The 24,913-nt window shown below is 48.1% G+C and overlaps 1 protein-coding gene and 1 pseudogene across 2 annotated transcripts in view; one reads left to right on the top strand and one right to left on the bottom strand.

Annotated features, from left to right (window-relative positions):
- KLHL22 (kelch like family member 22) overlaps positions 1-24,913 on the bottom strand; it is a 57,439-nt gene that overhangs the window by 5,584 nt on the left and 26,942 nt on the right. For both annotated transcript variants that reach the window (XM_023190920.1, XM_023190922.1), the window contains exons 4-5: positions 18,010-18,728; positions 10,944-11,136 (exon numbers count right to left, since the gene is read on the bottom strand). In XM_023190920.1, the coding sequence (XP_023046688.1) occupies positions 10,944-11,136; positions 18,010-18,728 (912 nt within the window). The remainder of the gene's footprint in view (positions 1-10,943; positions 11,137-18,009; positions 18,729-24,913) is intronic.
- On the top strand, positions 2,486-5,130 carry LOC111525492 (annotated as a pseudogene).

The raw sequence follows: 24,913 nt of genomic DNA, 5'->3' as shown, positions 1-24,913 counted from the left end.
GCCTGCTGACCCTGCTTTCAAAATCTGTTTGTAAATAATATCTGACATCAAACTCATGATGTGGGGAGAAAAATACACATGGCTCTGGATTCTGGTCCTGAATCTTTTGTGGGCTTTTTACCTTCCCTCTGATGGGCTATCTCTACAGGCCCAGCCTGCCCCGATCGCGGGAACCTCTTACCTTGGCCCCAAGGTAAGAGAACCCACCCCTCACACCCAGCAGGCCAACAGAAGGCCCCAAGGCAAGGCCCTGGGTGTTTTGAGGGTAGAGGAGCCCTCAGGGTGTGCAGCCTCCAGAGCTATGTCCCCGGGCAAGTCACTAACACTGAGGCCATGCGGGTGACAAAACAAGAGTCTAGAGAGGTGGACAAAGCAGTGGGGAGGAAGAAAACACACCAAGGGTTTGGTTTGGGTCTTCTCCTATCACCAGTAAGGGTCTGGGGGGTTTTCCTTTTTTTTTTTTTTTGAGACGGAGTCTCGCTCTGTCACCAGGCTGGAGTGCTGTGGCATGATCTTGGCTCACTGCAACCTCTGACTCCGTGGTTCAAATGATTCTCCTGTCTCAGCCTCCCAAGTAGCTGGGATTACAGGCATGCACCACCAAACCCAGGGAATTTTTGTATTTTTAGTAGACATGCGGTTTCACCATGTTGGCCAGGATGGTCTTGATTTCCTGACCTCATGACCTGCCTGCCTCAGCCTCCCAAAGTGCTAGGATTATAGGCATGAGCCACCACACCCAGCTGAGGTTTTTCTTTTTAATTAAACTTTTAATTTTGAGATAAGTGTAGAGTAACGTGTAGTTGGAAGTAACAATACAGAGGTCTCATGTGCCTTCCTTCCCCAATGGTAAGAGCCTGTGTCACTATATCACAGTGTCACCAGGATGCTGACGTGGACACAGCCACCAGGATCCCGAGGGGCTGCCCTTTAGGGTGACACCCACTCACCTCCCTTACCCTAATCCCTTCCTTAAGCCCTGGAAACCACCAATCTCTTCTCTATTTCTACCATTTTGTAACTTCAAGAGTGTTGTCTGAATTAAATCAGTATACAACCTTCTGACATTGGCTTTCTACCCCAACCCAGGTTCTACCAAGTTATTGCACGTACAGGTTGAGTACATCCAAAATCTGAGACTTTTTGAGCACATACACGACACTCAAACAAGATGCATTTCAGACTTTTGGATAAGAAATGCTAAAGCAGTAACTATAATGCAAAGATTCCAAAATCTGAAAAAAATCTGACATCCAAAACACTTCTGGTCCCCAGCACTTCAGATAAGGGGTATTCAACATGTACCAACAGTTAGTTCCTTTTCTATTGCTGAGTAGTATTCCATGTGTATCTACCACAGCTTGTTTAACCATTCTCTGTTGAAAACATCTGATTCGTTTCCAGTTTCTGGCTATTACCAATAAAGCTACTATTAATATTCATGTACAGATAAGTTTTTTTAAATTTTTTATTTTTTGAGACAGGGTCTTGGTCTATTGCCCATGCTGCAGTATAGTGGCACAATCTTGGCTCATTGCAACTTCTGCCTCCTGGGTTCAAGCAATTCTCATGCCTCAGCCTCCCGAGTAGCTGGGATTACAGGCACGCATCACCATGCCTGGCTAACGTATACAGAGTAGTTTTCATTTCTCTGGGATAAACACCCAGGATGGTAACTGCTGGGTCACATGATAGTTGGAAGAACTGCCAGATCTGTTTTCCAGAGTGGCTGTACCATTTCACATTCCTATCAGCAATGCATGAGCATAGTTTTCCTGCACAGTCACCAGTATTTTGTAGTCACTACTTTTTATTTTAGTCATCCTGAGGTAGTTCTCTCACTGTGGCTTTAATCTGCATTTCCCTAATAGCTAATAATGTTACAAATCTCCTTATATGCTTATTTGCCATCTGTATATCCTCTTCAGTGAAATGTTTCAACTCTTTTGCCTTCTTTTTTTTTTTTTTGAGACAGAGTCTCGCTCTGTCGCCCAGGCTGGAGTGCAGTGGCATGATCTCGGCTCACTGCAAGCTCTGTCTCCTGGGTTCACGCCATTCTCCTGCCTCAGCCTCCCAAGTGGCTGGGACTACAAGGCGTCTACCACCACACCCAGCTAATGTTTTGTATTTTTAGTAGAGACGGGGTTTCACTGTGTTAGCCAGGATGGTCTCAATCTCCTGACCTCGTGATCCACCCGCCTCGGCCTCTCAAAGCGCTGGGATTACAGGTGTGAGTCACCGCGCCCAGCTTCTTTTGCCCTCTTTCTAATGGGGTTATTTGCAGTATTTTGCCAAGGTTTTGTTTTGTTTTGAGATAGAGTCTCACTCTGTCGCCCAGGTTGGAGTGCACTGTCTTGGCTCACTGCAACCTCCACCTCCCAGGTTCAAGCGATTCTCCTGCCTCAGCCTCCCAAGTAGCTGGGATTATAGGCGTGTGCCACTGCGCCCGACTAATTTTTGTATTTTTAGTAGACACGGGGTTTCACCATGTTGGCCAGGCTGGTCTCGAACTCCTGACCTCATGATCCGCCCACTTTGGCCTTTCAAAGTGTTGGGATCACAGGTGTGAGTCACCGCGTCTGGCCTTTCATTGAGTTTTAAGAGTTGTTTATATATGTATTTATTTAATACTAGTCCTTTGTCAGATAGGTGGTTTGCAAATATTTTTTAATTTTGATGAAGTCCAGCTTATCAATTTTTCTTTTTATGGCTCATACTTTTGGGGTCAAGTCTAAGAATTCCTTGCCTAGTCCTAGCTAGATCCTCAAGATTTTCTTCTGGTCATCACATCATGCGGCCACCGCAGGGACCAGACCCGGACGGCTCCAGAGCCTCTGGGCCCAGGGGGTGAGGGGGTGGGGGGGTGGGCGACGGTGGCGACGCTTCGGCTCCTCCTGAGCCGCCTGCTGGCCCCATGCCCCACTCCATCCTCACAGGCTGGGGATGGGCCCTGGCGCAGCTGTGTGGTTTCAGGAGCAGAGTTGCAGAATCCAAGGACCCATTTTGTTCTTTCTCCGCACTGCTTTATGGGAGACATTATGGCCCCCAAAGACATAATGACAAATACTCATGCTAAATCCATCCTCAATTCAATGAACTCCCTCAGGAAAAGCAATACCCTGTGATGTGACATTGAGAGTGGAGCACAGACTTCCTTGCCCATTGGATTGTGCTGGTTGCCTGTAGTGATTACTTCTGTGCCATGTTCACTAGTGAGCTTTCACAGAAGGGGAAACCTTATGTTGACATCCAAGGTTTGACTGCCTCTACCGTGGAAATTTTATCGGACTTTGTGCACACAGAAACAGTACATGTGACAGTGGAGAATGCACAAGAACTGCTTCCTGCAACCTGTCTGCTTCAGTTGAAAGGTGTGAAACAAGCCTGTTGTGAGTTCTTAGTCAGTTGGACCCTTCTAATTGCCTGGGTTATTAGGGATTTTGCTAAAACCCCAATTGTGTTGACCTGATGCAAGCAGCCAGAAGCATTTTCCTGAAGTGGTATAGCATGAAGAGTTCATTCTTCTGAGTCAAGGAGGGGTGGAAAAGCTAATCAAGTGCGATGAAATTCAGGTGGATTCTGAAGAGCCAGTCTTTGAGGCTGTCATCAACTGCATGAAGCATGTCAAGAAACAGCAGGAAAAACCCTTGCCTAACCTGCTACAGTATGTGCAGATGCCCCTGCTAACCCCCAGGTATATCATAGTTGTAACAGATGCTGAGCCTTTCAACCGCTGTAGTTTACAATGCAGGGATCTGGTGGATGAAGCAAAGAAGTTTCATCTGAGGCCTGAACTTCAGTGTCAGATGCAGGGACCCAGGACAAGGTCTCACCTAGGAGCCAATGAAGTGCTTTTGGTGGCTGGGGGCTTCGGAAGCCAGCAGTCTCCCATTGACGTGGTAGAGAAATATGACCCTAAAACTCAGGAATGGAGCTTTTTGCCAAGCATCACTCGTAACAGACATTATGTGGCCTCAGTGTCTCTACATGACCGAATCTACATTACTGGTGGCTACGATGGCTGTTCCTGCCTTAGTTCAGTGGAATGTCTAGACTACACAGTAGATGAGGATGGGGTCTGGTATTCTGTGACCCCAATGAATGTCTGACAAGGTCTTGCTGGAGCCACCACCCGGGGAGATATGATCTCTGTCTCTGGAGGCTTTGATGGAAGCAGGTGTCACACCAGTATGGAGTGGTATGATCCAAACGCTGACCAGTGGAGCATGCTGGGAGATATGCAGACATCCCAGGAAGGTGCTGGACCTATAGCGGCCAGCGGAGTGATCCACTGTCTAGGAGGATATGACGGCTTGAATATCTTAAATTCAGTTGAGAAATATACCCTCATACAGGACATCGGACTCATGTTACGTCAATGGCCATCACGTGTTCTGGTGCAGGAGTAGCCCTGCTGAATGACTATATTTATGTGATGGGGAGATTTGATGGTACAGCCCACCTTTCTTCCATTGAAGCATACAACATTCTCACTGATTCCTGGACAACTGTCACCAATATGACCACTCTACAATGCAATGTAGGGGCCACAGTGCTTTGGGGGAGACTCTATGCAACTGCAGGATATGATGGTAATTCCGTGCTAAGTAGCATTGAATGTTATGACCCTATCATCGACAGCTGGGAAGTCGTGACATCCATGGGAACCCAGCGCTCTGATGCTGGTGTGTGTTCTCCACAAGAAGTGACCATGGTTGGAGCACCATCCAGAGCTAGTGACCAGTCCAGCGGACAGTTAGTGGGAGAATCAAGAATCCTTTCCAGAATGTCTGTTTCTCACTGTGTGCACAGGGTGATTACAGGCACCAGTGCAGTGATGATTGTACTTATTTGACACATACTCCCCCTCGTCCTGGTTGTTGTTCCTGAGAAGGGTGGGTAACATACTCCAGGGAAAAGAATGTACATTGAATGGATGTGAGAGACCACATGGCCTCTCCCACTGCTTTGGGGAGCACTTTCCTGTCATTTCTAACTTACCACATGCTTGGTGTACTATATGTATGTTGTGCCTTATACGTTGCAAAGAACTAAGGTGAGTATTGCCTACGAGATGTGGGCAATATCCAGCCTAGATGATTGGAAAGATACCAATTTAAGTAAACTTGGTAAAATTCAAGTCTTTTTTTTCCAAGAACAAACATATTTTCTAATCTACAGGTAGCTAGGGGCAACACAGTTCCATTCTAGAGAGAAACAAAAGGGAAAACCCCACAAAACTTTGGGGGCAAGGGAGAGAGACTCATCTGACACTTCTTTTGGAGGTCAGGATTTATATATCACAATTGAAGTTAGAATAAGTGAAGAAAACTGAACTGGATGGAATGTCAGTGAACTTAGAACAGCACTGAAGTATTACATAGCTTGGAAGATGGAGAAGCGCATATTATTTGAAAGATCTTTTTATTTCCCCAAGGTCTTTCGTACCTTGGGGAAATAAAAGAGTGAACAAATATTGGGATGAGAGATGACATCAATGTGGGAGTTCAGTATAACTGGGGATAAACTAGAAGTACCTGTGATTTTACAGTTGTCTTATTACCTGCCAGGGCTCATCTAGCCATGGCAATGTTTGCCTTGAATGGGGGTGAAAGACTTTCTTTGTTGAATCAAATACTACTACACTATTACACTTCTACACTATTTATTTGGGGATAGGCTGGGAGTGACAGTAGCCTACTAGTTCAGCTACCTGATTACTGCCCCATTCTTTCAGAAGCACACTTCTGCCAAGGAGTAGTTTATACTGCTGTGTTTGGTACATTTAGTCTTTTTTCTGCTATAAGTTTTCCTTACCTGTCCTTTAGTGTATATTTTATTCATCACAGGACAGAATAATCAAAGACAACAAAAATCCTTTTGTTAGTTTCAGTACCTTAACTATCAACATTTCTGGGCTATCATTCAATATTCCTCTGTGTCATGGAGTAAAATTCTTGTTTTATGGGTATTGGGAGTGTGGGAATGTGATAACCTAAACAACATTTGCTCTGAAATTCCATTTTTCCCTCTTTCCCTGAATTGTATTAACCTACAGAGTTAATTTCTTTTGTATTTTTTAAAGAAAATATTAAAAATCAACAGTCTCAAAAAAAAAAAAAAGATTTTCTTTTTTTTTCTAGAAGTTTTATGGTTTTACTTTTAACTCCATAAACCATTTTGAATTAATTTTGGTGTAAGGTATGGGACTTGGGTTGATGTCCATTTTTTTGCCGATGGATGTCTAATCGCTCCAGCACTATTTGCTGAAAGATATCTTTCCTCCAATCTATTGCTTCTGCACCTTTGTCCAAAATCATGTGTAACACAACTGGGCATATTTACCCGGGTCTGTGGGTTTTCCATTCTGTTTCACTGATCTATGTGTCTAACACTCTATTCACACCACAGCTTTGATTACTGTAGCTATGTAGTAATCTTGAAATTGGGCAGATTCCTCCCATTTTATTGTTCTTTTTCAAAATTATTTGAGCTATTCTAGTTCCTTTGCCTTTATATATAAATTTCAGAATAATCTCATTTACATCTACTGTCACAAGTAAAATCAAATCAAAATAAAAAATTACTTATTTTTAAACTTATTTTATTATTACTTTTTGAGACAGAGTCTCACTCTGTCATCCAGGCTGGAGTGCAGTGGCATAATCTTGGCTCATTGCAACTTCTGCCTCCTGGCTTCAGCGATTCTCATGCCTCAGCCTTCCGAGTAGCTGGGATTACAGGTGTGTGGCACCACACCCAGCTAATATTTGTATTTTTAGTAGAGACGGGGTTTCACCATGTTGGCGAGGCTGGTCTTGAACTCTTGACCTCAAGTGATATACCATCCTTGGCCTTCCAAAGTGCCGGGATTATAGACGTGAGCCACTGCGCCCGGCAACAAAAAAAAATTTTAGGCTGGGTATAATGGCTTACTTCTCTAATCCCTGCACTTTGGCCAAGGCACGCAGATCACTTGAGACCAGGGGTTCAAGAACAGCCTGGGCTATAAATATGGTGAAACCCTCATGATACTAAAAATATAAATATTAGCTGGGCATGGTGGTGCTCACCTGTAATCCCAGCTACTCAGGAGGCTGAGGCAGGAGAATCACTTGAACTGGGGAAGCAGAGGTTGTAGTGAGCCAGGGTCATGCCACTTCACTCCAGCCTGGGTGACAGAGTGAGACTCTGTCTCAAAAAATAAACAAATAAAAATATTTTAAAAAGCTTATTGTGCATGTAAAAGATTTCATGAACTAAGAAACCCCAAACTGGAAGTGGTATGAAGCCCCAATTAACAGCAGTTACAGCACAGTTTATAAAGCATGAATGAGGAAGTATATTGTTCTCTACTGTGCATAAGCTTTCTTTGTAATGCTATATCACACTGAGGGAGGACAGCTTAAGTTTCAGTTACATGGCTAGAGGCAGTTGGCCTAGGGGTATATCCAAACCTCAGCTTCCATTTTCATTTTCCCTTAATAGCACAAAAAACATTCCTGAAGTTTTGATAGGAATACTAGTATTCCTGTATTAATACTATACCAATATAAGGAATACTGTATTAATATATGTATTATTAATTGGGTTGGGAAAGAACTGACATTCTTACTATTTGACTCTTCCAATCCATGGACTTGGTATGTCTCTCCATCTATTCACATCTTCTTTTATTTCTTTCATCAGTTTTTTGTAACATTCAGTGTACCAATCCTGTGAGGTTTTTTGTTTGTTTTGAGACAGAGTCTTGCTCTGTTGCCCAGGCTGGAATGCAGTGGTGTGATCTCGGCTCACTGCAACCTCTGCCTCCCGGGTTCAGGCCATTCTCCTGCTTCAACCTCCAGAGTAGCTGGGACTACAGGTGCCCGCCACCACGCCCAGCTAATTTTTGTATTTTTAATAGAGATGGGGTTTCACCATGTTGGCCAGGCTGGTCTTTAACTCCTGACCTCAGGTGATCCGCCCGCCTGGGCCTCTCAAAGTGTTGAGATTACAGGCGTGAGCCACCGCACCCTGCCAACATGACCTATCCTTTTTCATTCCCCAACATCTGATCCATCAGCAAGCCTGATCAGTTTACCGCCACACTACACTCTGAACCCTCCCATCTCCCTCCAGCTCCACAGCTGTGTGTCAGCACAGGTTACTGCTGCCTTCAACCCAGACCACGCGATGACCCAGGGCCAGCCTCGCTTGCTCTGCTCTTGATCCTCGCGCTTTCTTTTCCTACAAGCATGCCCCATGTTTCCTCCCCTGCTCAGGAAAAACTGTGAGCCCCTCTCCTGCCCTGGAATGTCCTTCTGCTAGACTAGGCAGATGGTTAGATATGAGCAGGGAAGTGGATTCCAGGTCGGCCTCAGCCCCTAGCATGCCCGGAAGGGACTATGACCTCTGAGACACATTAACCACACCTGGGGTTTCTTTTTTTTTTTTTTTTTTTTGAGGCGGAGTCTTGCTCTGTCACTCAGGCTGGAGTGCCATGGCCGGATCTCAGCTCACTGCAAGCTCCGCCTCCCGGGTTTACGCCATTCTCCTGCCTCAGCCTCCCGAGTAGCTGGGACTACAGGCGCCCGCCACCTCGCCCGGCTAGTTTTTTGTATTTTTAGTAGAGACAGGGTTTCACCGTGTTAGCCAGGATGGTCTCGATCTCCTGACCTCGTGATCCGCCCGTCTCGGCCTCCCAAAGTGCTGGGATTACAGGCTTGAGCCACCGCGCCCGGCCCACACCTGGGGTTTCAAAAGCCCCAACCCCTCTTTCAGTTGAGCTTATCCAGCTCAAATAGGAACTAACCCCACAAGAGACTTTCCACCCCAAGGAGCCTGTGTTGTATATTTTGCCCCAGTTTTGCTTGCTTCTAAAGTAACTTTTGCTCATTGTAATGGTAAAAAACACACCTCCTCGGTGAAGATTTAAGATGCTAATGAGACATGCGATAAATGCACTAGCAAGTAGAGCCACAGTGCATGCGCTGCTAAACCACCCAAACAAAACACACTTATGAGTAACACATCTTCCCGCCCATTTATGAATAATCATTAAGCCTCCCATAAGGGAGGTTTCCCAGTGCCAGTTGGGGCGATCTTATTCTGGAGCAGCGTGCTCTGCCTCGGCCTTCAGAATGTACTCTTGCTTTTGCAATAAACTGCCTTACACTTATCCTCGTTAATGCATGTCTCTTGCTTAAAGTCTTTTAACCAAAAAGACAAGATCTGAGGACACATTCCCAGTAACATTTCCTCCCTCTGTAAATGGTAGGTCTAATTGACATCTCCTCAGGTGGACATTCCCCAAAAAGTCCCTCTAGATTCATCCTAGCAGAGCCCCCTCCCTGGAAATGCTTCAGTTCAGCCCCCTCTTCATTTCACTTACCATAATTGTAACCACTTTATTGATTTGTTTGCTGGTTAAGAGTGGTTTCTCCTACAAGGCTGTAAACACCATGGAGTGGGGAGTCTTTCTCATTTCTCGTCACCACTGGATTCCCAGGACTTGGTACTTGGTGCTTAGTAGTTGCGGAATGAATGCATGCATGAAGGAAGGAACACCAGCAGCCAGGACGCAGCTAGTTGAAAGCCAAGGCTGCCCCTCTGTGGCCAAGCTGGAGAACTGCTGCTTCCCCAGCTGCCGCAGACAAAGAAATTGCTAAGCCCCTCCCACAACACCCACCTAGGAGGCTTCCCCCATCACCCTTCCTGGAACAGAACCCAAGAGCCCTCCTTGTCCGCTTGGTCTCAAGGACTTCCTGATCTTCTCCATGCAAAATCTGCTCCTTTCCCCAGGATGGGGGTAGGGAGTGTCCTTCCAAAGAGGCTTCCTTCTCCCCAAAGAAGCTGAGAGCAATAAGCAAGTCACAGCTTGCAGCTCACAGCTGCCCAAGAGACAGAAATCTGTGTGGGCTGTGTGAATGACCTGGATAAAGAGCTGGATCCACTGAGGAGACACTAGCCCTCACCCCCTGAAGTCAAAGTCTAAGTCCCTGGGGGGATTGGGGGTCATGAGAGATACTGGAAAGAGGCTTACAAAGGCCAGAGCTCTTGCTAAACTCCCTGAGGCAGTGCAGGTAGAACCTGCCCTCCATACCATCATCTGCCTCTTGGGAATCCCCAAAGGTGTACCTGGCCCATAGCAGGTGCTCCACAAATGCTATGCTAGTACTAGCAGGGTGCATACCCTGTTCTCAGAAGCTGAGACCCAGGAAGTAGGGGGCCAGCAAGGACTGTTCCTTCCCTGGGATCCCATGTCTGGTTGCTACACCAGGCCCGAGTACCCCAAAGCCATAATATAAAAGAGAGGCACCTCCCTAAAACATCACTTTTCCACAATGAACATAATTTTAAACATCTTCAAATTGAAATAAAGGTATTATATAGGATGCACATGATTTTGTTTTCTTTTCAAGTTGTCCCAATATTCAAACATAGGATTTAATATAAAAAACAAAATCTTAGAGTGTTTCTTGGCTCTGGAAGGCCCCACCCTTCAGGGGACCTAGAGGGAAGAGGTCTGAGGATAGGCCAGTGAGCTGGGCTACTGAGGGCCCTCACCTCTCTCAGGGCCCCTTCCTGTTTAACATCTCTGGAAGTGCCCCAGCTCATCTCAGCTGCACAAAGAGCAAATGTTCTATCCACATTTGAACTACAAGGTTAAAGCAGCTTGCCAGGGCCAAGGTGGTGTGACAAGGTCTCAGCATGTGAGACTCACAAGTGGGGTGCAATTCTGAGCAATGGGGTCTGGATCCTTGATAAGCCTCCCCAGGTGGGCTGGCTGAACCTCATGGGGCCTCATCAATGCATTCAATGCAGGGTCTCTGGAGAAGCATGGATTCTGCTCACTGAGCCTGTTTCCCTGACCTGGGACAGGTCTTGACACCTGGGCCTCTCACTCTTTGCACATCCTGGGGAAGGGAATTAGGCAGGAGAAGGCCCCTCTTCTTCCTTACCTCCCTCTTGAGTGGAGCCACGTATGCCCAGCAGTTGGTGGCAGGGTCGTAGCGCTCCACAGCATTCAGGTCGTTGTGGTAGTCACGGCCCGCCACAGCGTAGATGTACCTGCCTACAACACACACGGACAGGTCGGCGTGCTCCTGCTGCAGGGACTGGATCTGGAACCAGCGGTTGTGCCGTGGGTCATACCTGTGCCAAGATATGAGGAAAGCACAGCACTGACTAGGCATGGAGGCTGCCCCGCAGGCTTGCACCTCTTGTTCTGGTCCCATTTTTGCTTTGCCTCGGCCCAGCGTGAACCCTCCCCAATTGCCCCACATACCAGTGCACACTGATCTACAGCCAGGCCCGCAGGCTGTTACACACCTGAGCACAGGTGCTTCCCCAAACACAGAATGGAAGGAGTGGCCAGGAGCCTTCTGTGTTTCTACCTGACTGTCCACCTGGGCTGTCCAATGGCTTTTTTTTTTTTTTTTTTTTTTTTTTTTGTGAGACTGGGTCTCTCTGTCCCCTAGGCTGAAGTGGAAGTGGAAGTGCAGTGGCACAATCATGGCTCACTGTAGCCTCGACCTCCTGGGCTTAAATGATCCTACCACCTCAGTCTCCCGAATAGCTGGGACTAGAGGTGTGCACCACTATGCCAACATTTTTTTTTTTTTTTTTGATAGAGACAAGATCTTGACATCTGTGACATATATTGTCCAGGCTGGTCTCAAACTCCTGGACTTAGGCAATCCTCCTGCCTCAGCCTCAATGGCTGTACAGAAACTTCCATCTCACTTACCTCATCTCATCGTCCACATAGCCTTGCTCCCACTCAGGAGGGCCTCTAAATACAGCCTTTCCACTGGATGGGTGTATCAGCCCCTCACTGGCCTCCTGGCCTTGAACTTCCCCCAGCACTCCATCAGGAGTGGTCTGCTCAGGCACAACCTGCACACAGCACCCATCATACCTCAAGCTTTGTCAACAGCAGCATACAAGGCTCTAGTCATCGTACTTTCACCTCCTCCCACCATGCTGCCAGCCCTGAGTTTCCTGACCTCCCCTCCACTCAAGGTCTCCCTCTCTGGGAAACTGGAAAGGGTTAGCTCCCACCCTGGACTGCAGGCTCTGTAAGGGCAGCGTGTATGAGATTCCAGGGATCCCCCATGGGAGAAAAGGCACTGGACTCGCTGCAGCAGGCCCATGAGGGTAGAGGAGTCTGGCTAGGACCCAAGGAGGGCTCCTGGGCTGAGCACCAACAGGGAGCATGGCCTGCAGTGTGGAGCAGCGATGATCATAGAGCCATGAGGGGCCAGGACCCAGTGAGCTCAAAGCCAGTGTCTGAAGCCTCCTTGCCCAACAGCCCACAGATAGTTATAGCCTCTTTCAGACAAGTGTTTTTATTTCTCCAGAGCAAGACCTATTCCAAAGAGAACAAGTCTAACTTCAACTGGCTCACAAGACAGTAACCAAAATTTTCTTTGGCCTGTGCCCTATGCTGGTCAGTGAAAAGATCAGTTTCATCCTTTGCTCCAAAGCACAAGTTAGCTGTGCTCTGCTGCTGCTTCCTCCAGCCCCTGCAGCGTGGCCAGCCCCTCCCTGCCTGCCAGGAATGCAGCAAACAAGAGCCTCAGGAGGCAGGGCCAACAGAAGAGGGAACACACACCTGGGTGCCCCTGACCTGGTGTGAATCCTGGGCTCTGCCCTGTCTAGCTGGGTCTGCCTGGGCATCAGTTTTAATCTCTTGGAGTTCACTCAGTTCTGCACCTGTCCAATGAGGTGGTATCACCTGCCTAGAAAAGCTATCAAGAGGAATCACAAAAGACGAGCATGAAAAGGGTCCTTGTTAACTTGGGGGTTCTAATGGATCAGGGTTCATTTCTATATCCCTAGAACTCAGTATAGCTTTTGGCTCAGGACAGATTATGTTCTATTTGCTGAATGAATTAAACAAAGGAATAAGATTACCAGCAATAAATCACTCATTCACTCTATCAACATTCCCAGGCCTCCCACTGCGGATGGGGCACAGTGCTCAGCACTACATCCAGAGGGAGCCTCAAGAGGTCAGGGCCCTGCCTTCCCCTGCAGAATGGAAACAGGCTAACCAGAGCAGTGCTCGATATAATGACAGACATTGTGAAGGAAAGGAAGGGAGGTAAGGAGATGAGTGACCTGCTAGTCAGCAGGGCCTGGGGAGGGCAGAGCTTCCTTCCAGTGATCAGGAAAGGCCTCCTGAGAAGGCAAGGTCTGAGACCTGCATGACCTGGGGCACAAGCCAGAATAAGGTCTGGCTAGGGACCAGCAGTCCAGGCTTGGGGCACAGCACTCACAGAGGCCCCATCAACTGGCTGGGATGGTGCTGTTTACTGCCTTTCCTGTGAGCCATGCTCCTTCATGTACAAATCTTTCCTCTCTTGTGTTAATTCTGGCTCAATCAACATCTGCATCCCAAGTGTCTGCAACCAGAGTGAGATAGGACCCTCCATGTGTTTCTGTTTGCTCCTTCTCGTCTATTGTCCTAACAGCTTTTTAAGCTGAGTTCATGTGGATTTGTGGCTTCAAATTTAAAGACACACACAGGGCCGGGCACGGTGGCTCACGCCTGTAATCCCAGCACTTTGGGAGGCCGAGGCGGGTGGATCATGAGGTCAGGAGTTCAAGACCAGACTGGCCAATGTGGTGAAACCCCATCTCCACTAAAAATATAAAAAATTAGCCAGGCATGGTGGCGTGTGCCTGTAGTTCCAGCTACTCCGGAGGCTGAGGCAGGAGAATCACCTGAACTCGGGAGGCGGAAGTTGCAGTGAGCTGATACCATGCCACTGCACTCCAGCCTGGGCGACAGAGCAAGACTCCACCCCACAAAAAAAAAAAAAAAAAAAAAAAAAAGGACACCAACAGTGATACCATATGTCAATAATTTAGACATAGCCAAAGTTCCACTGATTTCTTATTTCCCTGTTGTGTCCTGTATCCCTCCTTCCTCTTTATTGAATTAATTTTCTACTTTATTAGAGTAAGTCCTCAAGCAATATTTTTCTAATAAAAATGAGCTTTATTTTTGCAAATAAAGATATAAACAATTTTAGTTATTGCTATGGACTAGATGTTTGGATTCCCCCAAAACCCCTATGTTGAAGGCCTAACCCCCAATGTGATGCTACTGGGAGGCATGGCCTTTGAGAGGTGATCAGGTCATGAGGGTGGAGCCCCATCATGGGCTTAGTGCCCGAGACTACAGCTCTTTCTCTCCACCATGTGAGAACACAGATGGAAAGGGCCCTTACCGGGACTGAACTGGCCAAAACAATGATCTTGGACTTCCTAGTATCCAGACAGTGAGAAATAGAGGTATGTTGTCTAAGTCACTCCATCTGTAGTATTTGTTATAGCAGCTGAAACTGACTAGGAGAGTCACTTTAACTCAGATTTGTATCATCCTATTTTAAACTCAGACATGAACCCTAGAGCTGGTACAAAAATATTCTGGAATTCCTGTTAAATTCAGTAGACTGTGGCCAGATGTGGTGGCTCACACCTATAATCCCAGCACTTTGGGAGGCTGAGGCAGGTGGATCACAAGGTCAGGAGATCAAGACCATCCTGGCTAACACGGTGAGACCCCGTCTCTACTAAAAATTCAAAAAATTAGCCGGGCCGGTGGCAGGCACCTGTAGTCCCAGCTACTCGGGAGGCTGAGGCAGGAGAATGGCATGAACCCGGGAGGCGGAGCTTGCAGTGAGCCGAGATCACACCACTGCACTCCAGCCTAGGAGACAGTGAGAGTCCGTCAAAACAAAAAAAAAAATTAGTAGATTGTTTTTCTTCTATATTTCTATGACTTAAGCATTTGCATGACTATTAATGTTTTAATGTCTATTAAATTTTTTTAAATAAATTAAATGTACTGACTGGGCACGGTGGCTCATGCCTGTAATCTCAACACTTTGGGAGGCTTAGGCAGGCAGATCACCTGAAGTCAGGAGTTCAAGACCAGTGAAACTCCATCTCTACTAAAAATACAAAACAATGGCGGGGCATGGTGGCTCACACCTGTAATGCCAGCACTTTGGGAGGCTGAGGCAGGTGGAACACCTGAGGTCAGGAGTTCGAGACCAGCCTGGCCAACATAGTGAAACTCCATCTCTACTAAAAATACAAAATTAGCGGGGCGTAGTGGCATACACCTGTAATCCTAGCTACTCAGGAGGCTGAGGCAGGAGAATTGCTTGAACCTGGGAGGCGGAGGTTGCAGTGAGCCAAGATCACACCATTGCACTCCAGCCTGGGCAGAAAAGACCAAGACTCCATCTCAAAAAAAACCCCCCAAAACAAAAAAGTTAGCTGGGCGTGGTGGTGGGTGCCTGTAATCCCAGCTATTTGGGAGGCTGAGGCAGGAGAATGGCTTGAACCCAGGAGGCAGAGGTTGCAGTGAGCCGAGATTGTGCCATTGTACTGCAGCCGGGGGGAAAGAGCTAGACTCCTCCAAAAAAAAAAAAAAAAAAAAAAAAATTAAACATACTTTAAAATATTAGCAGCCATGAAAATGCCCAGGGAAAATCATATTATTTAAAACAAATTTTTTTAGAGACAGGGTCTCACTCTGTTGCCCAGGCTACAGTACAGGGGCATGATCATAGTTAACTGAAGTCTAAAACTCCTGGGCTCAAGTGATCCTCCTGCCTCAGTCTTCCAAGTAGCCAGGACTGCAAGTACGCACCATCAGGCCCAGCTAATTTTTTTTTTTTTTTTGGTAGAGACGGGGTCTCGCTTTGTTGCCCAGGCTGATCTTGAAATTCCTAGGCTCAAGAGATCCTGCTGCCTCAACCTTCCAAAGTGCTGGGATTATTGACATGATCTGCACATAGCCTAAATTATTATTTTAAGTAGGGTCAGGGCACATAGCAGCATGTAACCAGCTACTATTAGGTATACCATGCAGTTGGTGTTCAGTAATCCACAGGGCTATGGCTATGGGAAAGGTACAAAGAATAATGTAGATAATATAGATGCAAAGAAAGAAGGAATGAAAGAAAAAAAGTGATATCTTGGAGACAAACACCATTTGCTCCAAGAGAGGTAAGGTTTTTAAATATGCGGTTTCTGTATCAATGCTTTAAGATATAACCTGGTAAGTAACTCATCAAAATGCAAAGCCTAATTTACTGCAAAATCTTGTTTCCTTATATTCTAAAAGCCTATAGCTTTTAGAATTCACTAGTTCTAAGGCTGATGAAATGAGAAAGCAGAGAAAGATCCAAACTCTTAGAATATTCAAATTAAGGATTCATGTGGAAGTTTTGAGTCCACTGGAAGGTTAATGAAGCCTTCTTTCTGGAGAAATGACACACCCCTGGGTTAACCAGTAGGGCTGTGGTCCTTCCCACCACCTCCACTCTGTGGGTTCCTACTCTCTCAAGGCAGGTCTTGCCGACCCCACTTGCCATTGTGATCCTACTCTCAGACAGGGGTTTGGGACTGGTTATTGGTTACAGGGGCTAATATTAGCATTACCCAGAGTTGAGCTTTGGTCTCACAAACACCCCTTCACAAGGGGAAATTCATACTCCCACTGTAAGTGAAAGTGAGATCAGTGGCCCATAGCAGGTGGACAGAGGACAGGGGCAGGCAGAATCCCTAGCTGTCACCCCCCAGGGACAGTTCTGTGGGAACATCCAGCATCCCTGCTGGGCACACAGCTGTCTCTACCTTCTGCTAAGGATCAGAGGCCAAAACACTCTGGAGAGATTGGCTTTGCAGGTCTGTAGGTTACTCTCAGCAGGGTGGTCTGGCCTTGGCCCCCCAACTGGGAAACCCAGTCCCCTAAAAAAGAAGGTTTAAGGTTTGGCCAGAGGGAAATCTGAACCTGGTGTGGCCACACCCACTGGGGGGACAACTTTTGTTTAGGGAGGAAATGAAGGTAGCTGTTTCCTTTTTTCTGAAACCTGCCCTTCCTCATACTTAACCACAATGTGTTATTGCCAACCTCTGAGTCTCATCAGCTTAACAAAGGAGATCACTTCCTGGGGTCAGGAGTAGAGAGGTGGCCTAGAAATGGTCTTCTCCTCCTTGGCCAGGATCACTATGCTTGATTCCAAGTGGCATGGCCAGGCCAGGCCCTACCCCACCCTGATCCCAGAAAACAGAAACATGAACATGAACTCAGTCAGCATCTAGCTCATGGCTGCTGGAAATAGTTGGCAATCTCTCTCTCTCCAGCACAGCTCCGTCTTTCAGCATGAAGGGTGGGGAGATTTCTCACATGCACCAAGGTAGGGTGGAGGGATCCCTGGAAATCTAATGGTAGTTGAGGCTGGTGGGCTTGACCCACTGTCCCTTGCTCTGCTCAGAAATGCATTTGTGAGATCACAGCCTAAGTGACTGATAGAGCCAGGCGCATCCTACAGACCACAGCAGTCCACAAAACCCTCTCTCGGGAAAACTGCCTCCTCCCAGGGGAAACTGTGCCAAGTGTGTGGCTGACTGCAGGGTAGAGCGAAAATGCAGCATGAGGCTCAGTGATGCTTGTTGGCCTTTACCACTCCCCTGGGCTGAAGACTGCATGCTGCTCAGGCACAGCAGCAGGAAGCCTATTCCACTATTAGCGAGCAGGTAAGAGAGAAGAAAGAGCAAGGCAGACTGGCGAAGGGAAACTGAAACAACATGCATCAAAGCTGAGAGAGCACGACGGAGGGCGAGGCTGCCCAGCTGGCACTGCTCCTAGGTCCTCTCCATCCCAGTCCGACTGCTTTTCCTGCTGTGGGCTCCCCTCCCCTCCCATCTCCTCCTGCACAATACACTCACAACCTAGCCCACCCCAAAGAGGCCGAGCAGGGGTCCAGGGTAAGTGGGTTTCTGAGGAGTAGAGGACACGCAGGAAAGAAGGCAATCCGGATGTCCCCTTCCCTTATCTCACTGCTGTCCACCTTCTCTGAATTCACCCAGACTTTATTCCACAATGACAAGTGACGCTCATATGAAAGCCTGGGGGAACCTGAGCAACTCTCTCAGCCCATGACTTCCACACCCTCACATCACCTGAAGACAAAGGGACCCGCTAGCACCCTGTCCTACCTCCAGCATCGGGACTCTGCTCGAAATCCTTGGACATTGTTGTCCCCTCCAATCAAGTACACGAAGTTGTTGAGCACTGCGATGCCCTGGTTGGACATGCGGGGGGCCAGGGAGGCAGTGAAGTGCTTCCACTCTCCCAGTAAGGGGTTTAGATACTTGGCCTGGTCGCTCAGGACAGTGGATGGCGTGGAGTGAATGCCCCCAAAGCCCACAACGCACTGGAAGTCCGACCGCAGCTCCGTTTGCGGGCTCTGCAGGCTGGGCTGTAGGCTCTCATTCCGGTGGTACATGAGGGCGCTGGCCACTGTGTCCCTCAATGGGCTGGGATCCAGCTTGTCATGCAGCCGCTGCAGGACCTCAGCTTCCATCAGCGGAAACCGCACTGTCTCAAGGAGCTTTGGGGGCTCGTGCAGCGAGATCTGGTCAGCCTGCACCTGCTCCAGGCTGTAATGGTAGAGAAGGGCTCCCTCATATACCTCGGTCTCGCAGGACACCTCCAGGCGATTGCTGCTGAGGAGGGAGTAGACCTTCTCCAGTGGAAGCTGGCGGTACTTGTCAGTCCGAGAGAAGGCCACAAAGTTTTTGAGGATGTAGGTGTCCAGTTGCTCAGTCAGGCGGCTCAAGTCAAACAGCTCTGCCAGCCGGTAGACATCAAGAATGTTCTCTTCGTCCACCCAGGACATGAGGAAATCACAGCAGAAATGGATAATTTCTGGGATCTGCAGAGAGAATGACACCCATTCAAGCCTGGGCTGGCGAACAGCATCTGGGGGCGGGAGACAGAATGATGGCAGAAATACAGGCCCTAGGCCGGGCGCGGTGGCTCAAGCCTGTAATCCCAGCACTTTGGGAGGCCGAGACGGGCGGATCACGAGGTCAGGAGATCGAGACCATCCTGGCTAACACGGTGAAACCCCGTCTCTACTAAAAAAAATACATAAAACTAGCCGGGCGAGGTGGCTGGCGCCTGTAGTCCCAGCTACTCGGGAGGCTGAGGCAGGAGAATGGCGTAAACCCAGGAGGCGGAGCTTGCAGTGAGCTGAGATCCGGCCACTGCACTCCAGCCTGGGCGACAGAGCGAGACTCCGTCTCAAAAAAAAAAAAAAAAAAAAGAAATACAGGCCCTTGTGGGCCAGGCAAAGTGGAAGGGAAGTCCTCCTTAATTGTCCCCAACCTTTTCTGACACACTGGAGACTGGGGCTTACTGCAGACTGGGTTGGAAACGTACCAGGTGACAGGATACACAGCATGTTTTGTTGTTTTGTTTTGTTTTGTTTTTCTTTGAGACGAAGTTTTGCTCTTATTGCCCAGAATGGAGTGCAGCGGCGCAATCTCGGCTCTACCACCTCCGCCTCCCAGGTTCAAATGATTCTCCTGCCTCAGCCTCCCATACAGAATGTTTTTAACCTCTCTAAGCCTCAATCTCCTCATCTATAAAACAGGGATCATTAAAGTGAAGAGGAATATGATGAAAATAAGAGAGCACATAGGAGTGGACCCTTGATATATGTCAGCTCCCTCTTAGATCAAAAGTACTGGCTCAGCCAGGCACGGTGGCTCACGCCTGTAATCCCAGCACTTTGGGAGGCTGAGGCGGGTGGATCACGAGGTCAGGAGATCGAGACCAGCCCGACCAACATAGTGAAACCCCGTCTCTACTAAAAATACAAAAATTGGCTGGGCGTGGTGGTGCGCGCCTGTAATCCCAGCTACTCAGGAGGCTGAGGCAGAAGAATCGTTTGAACCCAGGAGGCAGAGGCTGCAGTGAGCCAAGATCGCGCCATTGCACTCCAACCTGGGTGACAGAGCGAGACTCCATCTTAAAAAAAAAAAAAAAGTACTGGCTCTCCAGAAAAGCAGGAAGCAGCGCAAACGGTTACTGTGTCATGTATCTGTGGTTTGGAAAGGACCTAAGACCACCCCCATCCTTACCCTAGGATTCTCTAGAAGAGGCAGGCTCTCTCCAAAAGTGCTGGGACCAAATGCAAACCCGGCCTTTTCCCCCTGCCAGAACATCCACCCTGGTTCCCTAAGAGTGCTCAGAGCCTCTCAGACACCTAACCAGCACCAACCCAGAAACCTGACTTAGAATTCTTTTTCTTTTTTCTTTTTAAAATTTGAGACAGGGTCTTGCTCTGTCACCCAGGCTGGAGTGCCATGGCAAGATCGTAGCTCACTGAGGTCTCAAGCTTCTGGGCTCAAGTGATCCCTGACTCAGGGTTCTTGAGGTCCCCAGCTGGGTCAAGACCCACTTGACTCCAGTAAGTGCAGGGGCTCCCAGGTGGCCACATCAACCCTTCCCAACTGTGGGGAAGCACTAGTGGTTTGAAAGGATGGCAAGAGAGAGAATAGCACTGGAGGGAGATGGGAATGAGGCCACAACCAGCAGGCTGTTAAAGGCCACCCTGTGAACAGACAACCAAATCTTGGAGAATAGAAGACAAAGGGAAGAGCCCTAGGGAAAACTGCCTGGGAGAACAAACCAGGTGTTGATAAATTCTTTAGGAAAGCAGGATTTTAGAGGTTCAGTGGGGCCCCCCAGTGCCTACCTCCTTTCTTTCCAAGTTCAGATTGAAAATGACAGAGTATCTTGACCTCTCTGTGACCCAGTCAGCTGCAGGTTTTCCCAGCAGGCTTGAACCCAAACTGGGCCCTTGAACATTCCCAGGCACTGATAAAGGCATCAAGGTTGTTACCCAAAACACTGAAAGAAAAACTGGTTCTGGCCCTGAGACAAATTCCTTAAATCCTAATTGAAACTCCATACCCTAACCCACTCTGTGGGAAAGCCTGGGTAAAGCCTCTCTTTTCCCTTGTCTGTCTTGAGGACATGCTGCACCACTCTATACATAAGCTCCCCTAATAAACGCTCTGGCCAGATCACCTTGGTGTTTGATGCTTCTTTCTTCGGAATCCCAAACCAGCTCCATTTCAGGATGCTGTGGGGTCCCCTCTTGTGGGAACCCCCCTGCTACCAACTCCAGTCATGGGTTCAGTGCAATAAATCAGTTTCTCTAAAAATGGGAATACCTGGCTTATCCAGGATCATCAATAAATTAACCATTATACATGGAATAATTCTGCTGGTATTTATTTATTTATTTTTAAATTTTTATTTATTTATTTTTGTTGAGACAGAGTCTCGCTCTGTCACCCAGGCTGGAGTGCAGTGGCGCAATCTCGGCTCACTGCAAGCTCCGCCTTCTGGGTTCACACCATTCTCCCGCCTCAGCCTCCCAAGTAGCTGGGACAACAGGTGCCCGCCACCACGCCCGGCTAATTTTTTGTATTTTTAGTAGAGACAGGGTTTCACCGTGTTAGCCAGGATGGTCTTGATCTCCTGACCTCATGATCCGCCCGCCTCGGCCTCCCAAAGTGCTGGGATTACAGGCGTGAGCCACAGTGCCCGGCCAAGGTATTTAAAGCTTATCAATAAATACTAACAATAACTTTTTTAAAATTCAAAAGACATCTAATATTGCTTGCAAGGTGACATGCTAAGGGCTGGATGGGACCTAGCAAATGTCAGGCAGGTATGTGCCTACACTAGGTATCCCCGTGGTACTTTGCTCGGCCCTGACCATCTTCTGTGCCTACACGAGGTATCCCCATGGTGCTTCGCTCGGCCCTGACCATCTTCTGTGCCTACATGAGGTATCCCATGGTGCTTTGTTCGGCCCTGACCATCTTCACTTGACCTTCTGTTTTTCCCCTTTGCCAGTACTTCTGCTTTGCCACTTCTTCCCAAATGACTAGGTTTTCCTAAAATTCTGGTTTGTCATGGGTCAGGGTCCTGAAGACCAAGTTTTGGGCAGAATGTGAGCACAAACAGCCCTGAAGAAGCCTGGGCAGGAGCAGCTCCCTGAGAGGACCCCGCTGATACTCCTTTCAGTCCTATTTTTAGAGCAGTGGGCCTTCTGCTCAGTGAAATCTCACAGAGGAACCAGCCTGGGCTCAGGATGTGCAAAAGCCCCATAAGAGGCTCACAGAAGGGACTGAATGTGCTTGGGGCAACCCAATAGGACAGTGTTACTGGGTATCAGACTCAGGCCTCTGGGGACACCGTGAAGAGTCTGGTCCCAGGCCTAGTGCAGGGCACAACACATGGGGAAAGCCCCCAACAGTCACTAGCTATGTGAACACACACAATCCTACAGGCCTATGGACTTGACATAGTCATGCAAAGTAAAACCTACTATAAAACAATATTGCAAAGAAGTCTGATTTTTTTTTTTTTTTTTTTTTGAGATAAGCTGGCATGTAGTAGTGTGATCACAGCTTACTGCAGTCTCCACCTCCTGGGGTCAAGTGATCCTCCCACCTCAGCCTCCCGAGTAGCTGAAACTGTAGGTGCATACCACCATGCCCGGCTATTTTTAAAAAGCTTCTGTAGAGATGGGGTCTTGCTTTGTTGACCAGGCTGATTTCAAACTCCTGGCCTCAAGCAATCCTATCACCTTGGTCTCCAAAGGTGCTGGGATTACAGGCATGAACCTCCAAGCCTGGCCCAGAAGCCTGATATATTAAAAAACAAAGCTAGGCTGCTGCCCCTGAGATGGCCTCTGAGGCACTAGGGGAGATGACCCAGAGCTATCGGGAGCACTGGCCAAACCGACAGAGAGAGACTGCAGGCCTCCAAGCTGACTGGTGAGAGTGAAAGTGGTGTTAGGAAAATGATCTGGTTTCAGTGTGTGTGATCGCTGCAGGGAGAAGAAGGAAATGGCAGAAATATAGAGATGGAGGCCAGGCAAAGGGGAAGGAAATGGAAACACAGAACAGAGATGGTTACAAGCAATACTGAGAAGGATGACCTGTCCTCACTTGGACACAGGGAATTAAGAAGGTGGACAGGCTCAAGGAGTCACTGAGGTTGAGCCCAGGGAACTGGCAGGATGGTCACAGGACACACAGAGCAGGGGGACTGGCAGGGGAGCTCCAGGAGAGTGGCAGGTGTGGAGGAGGAAATAGGACGGCTGAAGTTGAGCCATGCTGGGGGAGATGTTTCAAAGGCAGCTGAATCAGGAATTAACTGCTGCCGGGGTGGAGAACTGGATGAGGGTTCCCAAAGCGAAAATGACAGGGATGTGGGGACAGAAGAGATCTCTAAACAAAAGAAGAGTGGGAAATTCTTTTGTTGTAAAACCCAACTCCATCTACTCACCATGCAGGTATGGTGAGATAAGTCAGTCATCTCAGATCAACCCACCCAGCATCCAGGTCCTAACAATCTGAGAATAGGGCACAGGGAGGCCGCCAGGGCCTTGTTACATGGGGTGGCACCTCCATATGCCCCCGAACAGGTTGGTTTTCCTATGACTTGAGTGTTTTTTCAATTGCGCCAAACCTGCCCTCATGGGAAGAAAGGTCAAAATGATGAACTTAGCATAGCATTTTGTTTCACTTTTAAGAAATGTGGGAAGAGGTGACTCTCAACTCATATCAGGCCTCTGATTGATAGCTCAAAGGCACCTGCAGGCCCAGTCCTGTGTAACTGCACCCACACCACTGAGAATAACCCTCCAAAGCATAAGTCACACTGTCAAAGCCTCAGAAAACTTTTTGAATTCTGTAGGAAAACAAGTACTTAAACTTCATTAACAGGTTGGGCACAGAGGCTCACACCTGTAATCCCAGAACTTTGGGAATCCAAGGTAGGAGTATCACCTGAGGCCAAGAGTTTGAGACCAGCTTGGGCAACATAACAAAGCCCCATCCCTGGCTGGGCGCAGTGGCTCACATCTGTAATCCCAGCACTTTGGGAAGCCAAGGCAGGTGGATCACCTGAGGTCGGGAGTTCGAGACCAGCCTGACCAAAATGGAGAAACCCCATCTCTTCTAAAAATACAAATAAAATTAGCCGGGCATGGTGGCACATGCCTGTAATCCCAGCTACTCAGGAGGCTGAGGCAGAAGTGCTTGAACCCAGGAGGCAGAGGTTGCACTGAGCCGAGATCGTGCCACTGCATGCCAGCCTGGGTGACAGAGCAAGACTCTGTCTCAAAAAAACAAAAAACAAAACAAAACAAACAAGGCCCCATCCCATCCCTATAAAAATATATATACATATATGTATCAGCTAGGCACAGTGGCATGCATCTTTAGTCCCAGCTACTCAGAAGGCTGAGGTAGGAGGATTACTTGAGCCTAGGAGGTGGAGGTTACAGTGAACTATGATCATGCCATTGCATTACAGTCTGGGTAACAGAGTGAGATCCTTTTATTTTTTTATTTTTATTTATTTTTTTTTGAGATGGAGTCTTGCTCTGCCGCCCAGGCTGGAATGCAGTGGCCAGATCTCGCTCACTGCAAGCTCCGCCTCCGGGGTTCACGCCATTCTCCTGTCTCAGCCTCCCGAGTAGCTGGGACTACAGGCGCCCGCCTCGTCGCCCGGCTAGTTTTTTGTATTTTCTATTAAGAGACGGGGTTTCACCGTATTAGCCAGGATGGTCTTGATCTCCTGACCTCGTGATCCGCCCGTCTCGGCCTCCCAAAGTGCTGGGATTACAGGCTTGAGCCACCGCGTCCGGCGAGATCCTCTCTTTTAAAAAAATAAACAGGCCAGGCGCATTGGCTCACACCTGTAGTCCCAACACTTTGGAAGGCTGAGGTGGATCACTTGAGGCCAGGGGTTCAAGACTAGCCTAAGCAACAAAGCAAGCCCCTATCTCTATAAAAAAAAAATTTACAAATTAGCCAGGTGTGGTGGCGCATGCCTGTAGGTCCCAACTACTTAGGAGGCTGAGGCAGAAGGATTGCTGGAGTCCAGGAGGTTGAGGCTGCAGTGAGCTATGATTGTGCCACTGCACTCCAGCCTGGACGAGACAGACAGCTTGTCTCCAATAAATTCAATGAACGGATGGATGGATGCATGCATGCATGGATGGATGGACGGAGAAATAAATAG

Source organism: Piliocolobus tephrosceles, chromosome 19 (genome assembly GCF_002776525.5).
Source record: "Piliocolobus tephrosceles isolate RC106 chromosome 19, ASM277652v3, whole genome shotgun sequence".
NCBI lineage: Eukaryota > Metazoa > Chordata > Mammalia > Primates > Cercopithecidae > Piliocolobus > Piliocolobus tephrosceles.
This window is presented reverse-complemented; position numbering and strand designations above follow the sequence as displayed.